The sequence below is a fragment of the Tamandua tetradactyla genome, chromosome 21 (genome assembly GCF_023851605.1).
Source record: "Tamandua tetradactyla isolate mTamTet1 chromosome 21, mTamTet1.pri, whole genome shotgun sequence".
In the NCBI taxonomy this organism is placed as follows: Eukaryota; Metazoa; Chordata; class Mammalia; order Pilosa; family Myrmecophagidae; genus Tamandua; species Tamandua tetradactyla.
Window position 1 is genome coordinate 13,045,886 of NC_135347.1, and position 11,666 is coordinate 13,057,551.

An 11,666-nucleotide genomic window follows, 5' to 3' on the forward strand; every position below is an offset into this window, starting at 1 on the left:
AAGTATCCTGGGGCACCCCCTGGGGCTAGGAAATAGTAATCCCCCAAGATCTTAAACCTTAGAAGTGTGAGATATTGATGTTCTTCGTATGTTCTGTGGCAAATTTCCTTCTCTTTTCTCTCAGTGTAGAATAAAGTGGTTTAAAAACTGAACTGTGATAAATAGTCACCAAATAAGAGAGGTAAACATGTTCCAAATGCTCTAGCTGGAGTTAGAGAACCCCTAGGAAAAATAAAAATTCATGCATGTGCCTTCTTCCTATCTGAAATCGTCTTCTCAGACTCACATCTACCAGGGACTTGGCAGTGTCCCTGTTTAGATAAAAATAAGGCTGTTCCCTAACAATTATAATCTGACCTAATGATATAGCTACCGCTCTCCCATTGTGTGCCAATCACTGTGCACCCTTTTTTCATTTAATCCTCACAGTTGAAAAAACTGACAGTTATGATCCCTATTTCAGGAATGAGGCAGCAAACTCAGAGAGGTTAAGAGACTGGCCTCAGTCACACAGCGAAGTTTCAAACTCAAGCCTGCTGGACTTCAAAAATCTGCCTCACTGCAAGTCATCATTCTGTCAAGGCTTCTTTGTGACCTTTGCTTCAATCACAATGTTGCTGTTTTCAGAAGCAGAGGCAAAGAGGAACAACTTCAAGCTCACTGCTCTTCAAAGACACCACAATTCTGGAGCTCTACGTCGATGGTCTAGGACCATCTGTAGGACTTAAGTTTTCCTTGTATGAATTTTAATGTTCTCAAAATATGGCCTCTATTTAGTCTGCCAGAGTTGGCAGCACAATAGAAAAATGGAAAGGAAAAAAAAGTGGAAAGAGATGTCCGTTTTCCATATTTGCAGAGCGCAGTTCATCTGGACCATAACCATGCTAAGACAGGAAGAAGGAAGAGATGGCTAAGCAGATGATTTATGATCAGCAGCAGAAAACACTGATAGCTAGTGTGCAGAAAGCATCCATCCATTTTTTCTGTGAATGATCTTGCACCCTGAGCTACACATACATTATTACTTCAAGTTTTCCAGTATCCATAAGTATTATAAGACATCATTCTAGTGAGAAATTTTCAAAACTATTCTTCAAGCATGAATGCACTTTTAAAAAAGAGAAAACCCAGGCATACTGTACACAAAACGAAGTAACAGATTACACATGCATGAGGGTGGTTTAGCAAACATTTTTTAAACCCTTAAGTTTTTTAAAATAGTGCAGGGGATAGGTTAAGGGGGGTAATTTAGTGGTTTTCCTTCTAAGAAAACATCTGAGGACATTTTCTCCAATAAAGGGCAAAGTACATGCAGTTGTGTAAACGCAAATTCTCCACCTGTGCGTGCGTGAAGGCAAGGGCCGGTTTGAAAAAGGACCTTTTTGGCATTTTCCACATAAACTATCTCCCCAGCTCTTGCGAGAGATCGGTAATGTGGTCGCAGAGTACGGAAAGAGACAATTCTTGAGCAGGAGATGGGAAACATTACCCATGGGAGACTTCATCTCAGATGGGGGTGGGGAAAGAACACAAGTTAATTACGTGGACTTGCAACTCAGAAAGGAGTTCTCTTGCCGTCGCTTTCTTGCTTCTTTGTTTACTTATTTAGGTAGCAAGCGAAGGAATTCAGAAGGCTCACGCGCCGCTGGAGTTCTGCAGAGCTCGACAAAAAAAGCCGGGGAGGTAGGGGATGTAGCTGCCCCAAGAATAAAACGAGACTCGGGCCCCAGGCAGGGGGTGGGAGAGGATCTGAATGAAGGCAATTGCGAAGTTTTTGAGAACCTTAACCAAAACGTATATGGGCACAAACAGCTCCAACGTAAGTACATTTGTTGCAAGAGCAGCCGTTACACAGAGCAGTCAGAGAGGAAAAAGAGGCAGAGAAGGGGGCTGAGCCAGGAGCGGCTCTGGACGAGCGAAGAACAGCGAAGCCTGAAAGGGCTGGAAGGTGGAATCCTTCAGCTCCGCGCGCGTCTCTAATTTTAGTGCCGCGAATCCCCTGAGGATCTCGTTTAAAGGCAAATCCTGATTGCCTTAATTGAGTGGGGCCACAGATTCTAAATTTCTAACCTTCTCCCAGTATTATTGCTACTGCCGGTCCCCGGACATCACTTTGAGTAGCAAGGACTCTGTCCACGGTGGTGGAGGGGGAAAAAAAAACACGGACTAGAGGAGAAAGTAAAGGGGTGCCATTCTGAAGACAACAAACTTCTGGAGTTAGCAGGGATCCCAAAAGGGATAAAGAGATACAATTTGGATGGGCAGGGAAAGAACCGAAAACTGGCCAAAGGAAGGACCGTGGATGGCCTCGGCACCTTTATTTAAGCGAGGTCTCTGGAGGTAAGGGAAGAAAGAGACGCTCTGGCTCTGGAAGAAAACGGTGTAACCACAAAAATGGTCTGGGGTGTCTTGGGAAGGTGCAGGAAACGCGCACCTGGGTGGTAGGCGTCGGGTCCCGCCGCCCGCCCGCGGACCTGGGGGGTGCGAGCCTTACCTGCTCTCACCCTGGTCCGTATAGGTGTTGAGGAAGAGCCCCCTGTTCTTGTCCAGTTCCACCCGACCGGAGAAGTTCAGCTGAACCTCGTAGCGGCTCCCGGGCTTCAGGGCCTGGCCGAGCTCCAGCACCATTATCTGGGTGTTCCGTGCAAACCACACGTCGTTCACGGGCACGCGGCCCGCGGCAGCGTACCCGGTGCCCTGGGACAAGGGACCCCGCACCTCCGCGCGCTCGCAGTCCAGAAAGAAGTTGTGCAGCAGTAGCCTCTTGGTGGCCACCGCGCAGCGCACCAAGATGTTCACGCGACCAGTGAAGCGCAACGACAGCTCGCTGGGTCGCAGCCGGGGCCACAGCTCCAACTCATAGTGCAGCGGCACGAGCCAGCGAGGCAGTCGCTGCTGGTTCCAGGGCCCCGGGCGTCGCCTCTGGCGCTTAGCGGCTGCCACCGCCTGCTGCCCGGCTGGGCTGAGCGGCCGGACTGACGGCAGCGCGACGTGCCCGCCGGGCTGGGAAGGCGTGGCCCTGGGAACCTTCCCGCGGCCCAGCTCCGCCTGCGGGCCGCCGGCGCACTGACCGTGCAGGGCGGAGAAGGCCACCAGCGCCAGCAGGAGAGCGGTGGCCCGCCCGGTCAGCAGGGTCACCACCGAACCGCTCACACGGGAGCCCGACCCGGAAGAGGGTCCCATGGCTGGGGTCTGGGCGGTGGGCGAGCTGGAAGCCCCGGCGCAAAACGGCGGCAGCTCAAGCCCCAGGCCGAGATGCTTGGCGATCAGACCTCCCGCCCTTGCTCTCCTGTACCGTCTCCTCAAAGAGCCGGGAGAACTGAGAGGCTGGAGACAGTGGCTGGGACCACGGTTTCTCACTTAAAGCTAATCAGATGCGGGTTATGCCGGCCCACTCCACTCCCTCCCTCTTCCCCTGCCCCCGCCAGAGTGGGGAGGAGAGGCGGGCCTGAGCACCCAGAGGCAGGCGCCTCCTTATCTGCAGGGAAAGCTCTGAGGGGGATGCGGGTGGGGAGGGGCAGTCAGACCAAGCTCAGATCTGGACGTCTCGGTCTGGGGTATTTGGATCAATAAGCATTTCCTGGGGTGTTCTCCATTACGATTTTCTAACTGAGAAGTTAGGATTTAACAAACGATTATGATTACTGAATCATTATGTAGGTATTTCTTTATTTTCTGATTAATAGAATATTAGATATATTAGAACATATTAGAATAGCTAGAGGGAAATACCTGACATTGCTGAACTGTTATCCAGCTGTCTTAAATGTATAACTATGTAACCTTTATCTTGTGACTGTAAAACCTTCTGACTGACCCTCACCCATAAACCCCATCTTGTTTTTCAACTTCAGAGACTCATGACCACGAAAGACAGCCCTCCCGCATATTAATGAAAGGCCTTGAGTCAACCAAGAGCTAACCCACCCCAATTCTGACACTCCCTTGCTAGGGGAAGCTGAATCTGACCAATATTCGCCAGCCTTTAACCAAGAAATTAAGAATTAACAAATGATTACTGAATCATTATAAGGATATTTTTCTTCCTGTATTGTAGAATGAGTAGAAGTTAATACCTGAGATTACTAAAACCCAACTAGCCTCAGCTCTCTTTACAGTTTTTATTACTCTGCTATTTTATGGTTTACAGTTAGTATTGAAATGTTTTTTCTCGCCTAGTCTGGGCCCTGTGTATGCTTATTATTATAATGACAACCACCCTGCTCCCCCTTGTTTGAATCCATAAAATCTCTGAGCTCCCCAGATTCCAAGAGACAGGCCATTTGATCTCCTGCTTCACAAGTAGCAAAAAACTTTCTGTCTTTGGAGACCAGGTGTCATAGATGGGCTGTTATACGCATTGGGCAGAGAACCTCACATTTTGTTCTGTATCGTGCCTGATATGCTCAGTAGCTTAAACTTTAACCTATAAATGACCTGTATCTTATTGCAATATTCAAAATCACATCCATCATCCACCATTTTCTTACATGTATCCTGTAATTAAGCATGTACTCAATCTGAACATGCTCAATAACAGATCATCTCTACCCTCATCATACTGAGCCACTGTGCTCATTATCCTAAAACCTGCCCATCTTTTGATACTATAAAACTATCAAGCCAGCAGCAATTTGGGGAGATACATCTTTAGGCTGATGGGCTAGCTGATCTCCTGCGTTACGCATAGAAATAAACTCTTGCTTTAAAAGCTCGGGTGTTTTAGGAATTGGTTATTTGAACACATCAGGCAGAGAAACCATAGCTTTTGATTGGTGTATATTTGGTGGCCACAAAGGGACAAGGTTCCTAAGAAGTGAGGAGTCTGTTCTAGTTTGCAAGCTGTCAGAATGCAACATACCAGAAATACAATGGCTTTTAAAAAGGGGAATTTAGGGTACACGGGTGGTTTAGTGGTTAGAATCCCTGCCTTTCCTGTGGGAAACCCAGGTTCGATTCCTGGACCATGCACCCAAGAAAAGGGGGGGGGGAGGAATTTAATAAGTTGCTAGTCTACAGTTTTAAGGCCATGGAAATGTCCAAATTAAAACAAATCTAATAAAAATGCCCAAATTAAGGCACCCATAAGAGCTTACCTTCATTCAAGAAAGGCCAGTGAAGTTTAGGGTTCCTCCCTCAACTGGAAAGGCACATGGTGAACATAGTGACATCCACTAGCTTTCTCTCTAGACTTCTTGTTTCATGAAGCTCCCCCAGGGGTATTTTCCTTCTTCATCTCCAAAGTTCTCTGGCTGCTTGGGCACTTGCGGTTCTCTTCACTCTGTCATTTTCTCCAAAATGGTGCCCTCTTAAAGGGCTCCAGTAAGCAATCCCATCTGGAATGGGTAGAGACACATTTCCGTGGAACCCATCTAATCAAAAGTTACCACCCACAATTGGGTGGGTCACATCTCCATGGGAACAATCAAAAAGCTCCCAGCCAGCAATACTGAATGAAGATTAAAGGACATGGCTTTTCTGGTGTCCATCACGGATTCAAACCAGCACAGAGTCCATCTGCCTGAAAGTTCTAGAGCCCTGGCAGGAGAAGTAATACAGCAATTGAGCCTTTTCAGACACTAGCCTTTTAGTCTACAGGTTTGGAAAAACCTGTATTCTGCTGGCACACCAGACCCCTTGGTGCCTTAAAAGGCTTCAAAGAGAGAAATAATTTCCAGTGCCAAGTTTGAACATCAGACTGGGAGGGTGGGTCATCAAGGTAAAAGTGGGGTGGGAACTTAGCACAGCAATCCAGTCCCCTGGACCTGAGTTTCAGGCACTGCCCCACTTCTAGAAAGATCCCCCTTTGCTTTAACTTTCACATCTTTCTATTTTTCTAGGCGCCAGTCTGTGCATGGTTCAAGTCCTTGATCTGAGTTTACTCCTAGAAAATAAGTAATCCAACAACTAATTGGCATTTAATGAAATAGAGTGTATTTTGTCTGTTCAACTGTTTTTCGGTATGTTTTTTATTGGTGTTTTTCTTAAATATATGTGTTAAGTTCTGTTTACTTTTTGCTAGTGTGTTACTGCCTTTCTGTTGTCCAAGTGTTCCTTAAACAGTTAATGATTGTGGAAATTCTTAAAAATGGGAAAATCTAATACTAATACCATTCCTGAATATAGCCCTTTTGTGCTATATTTTGGAAAATTGGAATGATTTTGGTATGAGACTATGAAAAAAAAACAACAAAAATTTGTTTGTTTCTACATATAGGCTATCCTCAGTATGATTTAGGATGAGGAGAGAAATGGCCTGAAAACTGTTCTATAAAGAAAGGACTTTGTATTAAACTTAGAGTTGTCCTGCAAAAGAGAGCAGAAATAGGATGATATGATGTATATTCAATACTTCATTTATCTCGATCAAAACTATATTTCTGTGTTTCCCTTTTTTGTGTGACTTACTTTTTATTTGTGTCTGTTTGCTTATTCAATGTATTTCCATACATCTGGATGGTAATAACAAATTAACAAAAAAAATCTTTAAAAACCTTTAAGAATTTTTAAAAATCTTTAAGAATGACTTAAAGATAAATAAGCATATATATATATAATAAATACATACATATCAGTAAAACATACATATATATATTAGTGTTCCTGGAGCCCCAGAGAAAATGAAACAAACCTCTCTATGCCCCAGGATTCAAGACATTGCTATTTATCATTACTGTAATCAAATCTGGTCATTGGAATGAAAGTGCTACCTGGAATTTCCTGAAGGCAGCAGAGGGCTGCCTTGGGAAATGGCAAAGATTTTTCAAGTTATTCAGGTCACAGCATTCCGTGAACTGGATCTAGTAATTGGAAAGAACGAAAAGAAGAGCATAGGAACTCTCAGCAACACTAAAGCCAACTTAATATCCGAGTTCAACACACCAAGCCCTTCTCTGTCTCACCTATCCTTGCCCTCAGGGCCTCATGAACCTTTGCTCAATGAGAATGAATCAACTAAGGCAGCTGTGGGAAAGAGTTGGGTGCAGAAAGGTGGGGGACATGTAGACTTGGTTTAGGATTCTTTCCAGTGGGCCTGGAGATTAAAAATGGGAGGCGCAGAAGAAGTAACCTTTTCAAAGGTAACTATAGTAAACAAATCATTCTAAAAATATAATTAGCCTTGGGATAGGAGTAACTGAATAAAATCTAATTTCAGGAAGTAAAAATGTTAGAATGTAAAAACAAAACAAAAATGTCCTTGAGAGCTATGGAATAGTTTTCCTGGATTTAGGCTTGGACAATGAGACAATTGTAGTATTTTTTTCAGAGCTCGATAGTCAATATACTTTTGAGTTTGTTCATAATTTTAGGATATCACGAAAACAAAGAGTTTTTTTTTATCCATAGAAGTAATAAAAAAGAAAATACAGGTGCCAAAAAAAAAAAAAAACCACAGTGAGAAAGTGTAGTCCTATTCCTGTTTTTATGATAAAACAAGTACAATTTTATTCTATTAAGGTATATTCTCCCTAAATTTATATAAGTTTTCTAGTAAAATAAGCTAACATTCTATCTATCAGATCTTTATTATTGTAAAAAAAATATGAACTTTTGTTTAACGAAATTAAGTTATATTGAAAAACTTTATTTTAAAAATAATTACATTTGTAAGATATTTAAACATGGTATCAAAGATCTTTTTGGTAACTTAAAGCATGCAGGTGTGTAAAATACACAATATGTGCTTTGTTAAAGAAAAGTGGGTAGATTTATCCTCGAGAATGTATAGGGCAAAGCTTGAGTGGATATAGAAAGTTGTAGAAGGTTTTTGAAAGTGAATTTTGTTTGTTGTGGTCAATACTGACTAAATGTGATAAGCTTGTCTAACAGAGTATGGTTTGGCCTAAAGAAAACTGGTTAGTTTTAATATGTAAGAAAAGATCTGAATGTATATGGAAAGTTGTAGAAAGTTTGTGAAAGTCTGTCATAAACAATGCTGACTGAAAATTTGATAGGTCTGTTTATAATATTTTTAAGAGCTTTTGTATCGAACTGTGTATTCATATAAAGCTGGAGTTTAGTTTTCTCTCTGCTAAAGTAATGTGGATTGTTGATCTGCTCTTAATGAAAAGTTATGAAAAGTTTTTCATAACTAATCTGTGTACTCTGTCTAGAAGACAGAAATTTTATACCATATCAGGATACTATCCTTGTTAATGTTAACATTGACCTTATTATCCTTTATTTCAGAAGTCAGGTTTTCTCACTTTTAAAGGAAAACTTTTGGAAATTATTTGTTCTTTAACCTTGTAAAAGTGAGGTGCTAAAATATTATATAGGGAGTGTTTAACATATTATATAGGGAGTGTTTGGGAAGAATTACAATAATTAAAAGACATTTTCTATACCTCTTTTAGGTAAATTTGTATGAATACAATGTTATTCACATAGTTAGAGATTGCGTAAAATTCCTAAGAACTTAAGAATGTTCTCTATTTCCATGCTATATTCTGATACTGATCTACGTGGCATTAGACCACAGTATGATATTATTAGTCATAGTTTTAGTCATTCTAAAAGAAGGTTACATGTCATAGAAACAACAAATTTACTTAGCTACCCTACTTTGCTCTAATTCTTCTCTAAAAGCATATGTGGTGAACAAAAAAGAACTTTAAAAGAGAAGCAAGGCAAGTGTATAAATTATGTTTTGCCTGTTAATGAAAATAACTATGGTAAATATATAAAAGTGAGACAGGACAAAACTTCTGCTATGGTTTGTGTTTGATGACCCTGCTATAAATCAACTATCAAATGTTTTTGTTTTTGAAATATCTTCATTTAGCGAATACTTATAAGAAAATTAGGGCCTAGATTGTCAGCTCTTACAGCAGTTACATTTATTCCTAATCTTTAATTCTGAGATGCTTTGTTCTTTGTGTATAACCTTATAGTTCCTTGGAACTTTGGGTATCTGTGTGACACCTGAGACTCAGAATTAGAATTCTCAGCTCTGAAAATCAGCATTACTCCATACAGCAACTGTTAAAGGACTTGAAAAAGAGATCAGACTTCAATAGAGATATAAATGAAACTGATCCAGTTAAAACTAAGGTAAATCAGATTGCAGGGTAAAGGATGATATATTGTCTCTATTTTAAGACTTAAACTTTTGTGTGAAACCAAAGGAAGACATTCTTATTTTATGTCCAAAATTTAAATTTTATGTAGCACACTATCTAATTTAACCTGTCTAGTCAGGGTTTTTTTTTTTTTTTTTGTATACTATATGATGGGGTCACATTTCATTATTTTTCCATGTGAGTATCCTGTTATTGCAGCATGACTTATTGAATTTTCTTTGTTTTTCTTGTTTTTTTGTTTGTTGGGAAGTGCATGGACCAGGAACGAACCTGGGTCTCCCACATGGCAGGAGAGAATTCTACCACTGAAATACTCTTGCACCCCTCTAGTCAGTTTATTTAAACAACCTAATTCAGCTTTATTTGACACAGAACTTAGAATAGGGAATGAGATCTTGATATTCTGTATTATTAATGTAGTATGCCGATGCACTTCAGAGTATCTAGGGCAGAAAATGGGAAGTATTTGCAGTCCCTTGAGGCACTGGAGAAAAAAACATGAATCTATTGAACTTCCCCACCTACAGAATTCCTGCTCTTCTGTTAAGCAATAGGATCTCCCAATTTAATAAGATAAGCTATCAATCTTGAGGCTTGCCCTTACAACACTTATTTCTCTAATGGCAAAACGAAGCTAACTATAATTAATGACAAAGAGTTAAGCCAAGAGACCCTCCATTGTTGCTCAGATGTCATCTCTCTCTCTTTTACTGTTTCTCTGAAAACTCTGAATATAATTTCCCTCCCTTCCCCCTCTATGTGGGACATGACTTACATGAGGGGTAAGTCTCCCTGGCAACATGGGAGATGACTCCCTGTGTTGAACCCTGCCATCATGCAATTGGCAATATGTTTTTGACTAAAAGGGAGGAAAGAAATAAAGTTTCAGTCACTAAGAGATTGAAGATAGAGCCAATAGGTCATTCTGGAGGTTATTCTCATGCAAGTTTCAGCCAGATATTGCAAACTGCCATAGTATGCCAAGTCCCAATCAACAGTATTCCTGAAACTCCTAAAGAATAACCTGGGTTCTATCTAAGATTCTATAAAACTTTTACTTAGTAAGTTTATTTTTTAGAGACTTAAAGCCTCTGGATTGTTCCTATGCCAGATAAGCACTGAGGCCCAGGAGTACCAGCCTTTCCAAGTACAACAACCAGTTTCATTCCTCAACCTATAATGTCAACACCCCTTTTCAACATGAAGTTAATATAGTCATCACCCAGATATCCCTCAAGATTGAGAGATTTATCAATCTTGAGGGATAGTATCAAAGAGAGAGGAGTTGTAACTTGAGAAGTCAGGATTTAACAAATGATTATGATTACTGAATCATTATGTAGACATTTTTACTTTCTAATTATTAGAATATTTGATATATTAGAATATATATTAGAATAGCCAGAGGGAAATACCTGACATTGCTGAACTGTAATCCAGCTGTCTTCCCAATTCTGAAACTCCCTTGCTAGGGGAAGCTGAATCTAACCATCTAACCAATATTTGCCAGCCTTTAACCAAGAAATTAAGAATTAAAAAATGATTATGATTACTGAATCATTATATAGATGTTTTCCTTTCTATATTGTAGAATGAGTAGAAGTTAATACCTGAGATTACTAAAACTCAACTAGCCTCAGCTCTCTTTACAGTTTTTATTACTTTACTGTTTTATGGTTTACAGTTATTATTGTAATGTCTCCTCTTGTCTAGTATCGGCCCTGTGTATACTTACTATTGTAATGTTAACAACCCCATCCCCTCTTGTTTGAATCCGTAAAATCTCTGAACTCCAGGAGACAGATATTTGGGCCAATAGGACATCTGATCTCCTGCTTCACAAGTAGCAATAAACTCTCTCTCTTTGAAAACTAGGTGTCATAGGGTGGCTATTGTGCACATTGGGCAGAGAACCCCGCATTTGCTTTATATCACACCTGACATGCACAGTAGCCTAAACTTTAACCTATAAGTGACCTATATCATATTATAATATTAAAAATCACACCCATCATCTTCCATTTTCTTACACATGCGTTCTGTAACTAAGCATACTCCTAGAAAATAATTAATCCAACAATTAATTGGTATTTAATGAAATTAAGTAAGTGTATGTTAGCTGTTTAACTGTTATTCAGTGTGTTTGTCTAGTTATTAATTTGTGTATTTCTTAAATATAAGTGTTAAGTTCTGTTTACTTTGGTTAGTTGATGTGTTACTGCATTAATATTGTCCAAGTGTTCTTTAAATGGTTACTGCTTGTGGAAATTCTTAAAAATGGGAAAATCTAATACTAATACCATTCCTGAATATAGCCATTTGTGCTATATTTTGGAAAACTGGAATGATTTTAGTTATGAGACTATGAAAGAACAACAAAAATTTGTTTATGTTTACACAGTCTAGCCTCGCTGTGATTTAGAATGAAGAGAGAAATGGCCTGAAAATTGTTCCATACTAAAGGACTTTGTATTACACTTAGGCTTGTCCTGCAAAAGAGAGGAGAAATGGGATGATGTGATGTATATTCAATCCTTTTATTTCTCCCTCTCAAAAGTTTATTTCTGGGTGGGCCATGGTGGC

The 11,666-nt window shown here is 40.4% G+C and overlaps 1 protein-coding gene across 1 annotated transcript in view; it reads right to left on the reverse strand.

Annotated features, from left to right (window-relative positions):
* The window catches only part of LVRN (laeverin), an 84,110-nt gene extending 80,927 nt beyond the window's left edge, over nt 1-3,183 (reverse strand). The window contains exon 1 of the mRNA XM_077138901.1: nt 2,495-3,183. Within this exon, the coding sequence (XP_076995016.1) occupies nt 2,495-3,183 (689 nt within the window). The remainder of the gene's footprint in view (nt 1-2,494) is intronic.
* Between the last annotated feature and the right edge of the window lie 8,483 nt (nt 3,184-11,666).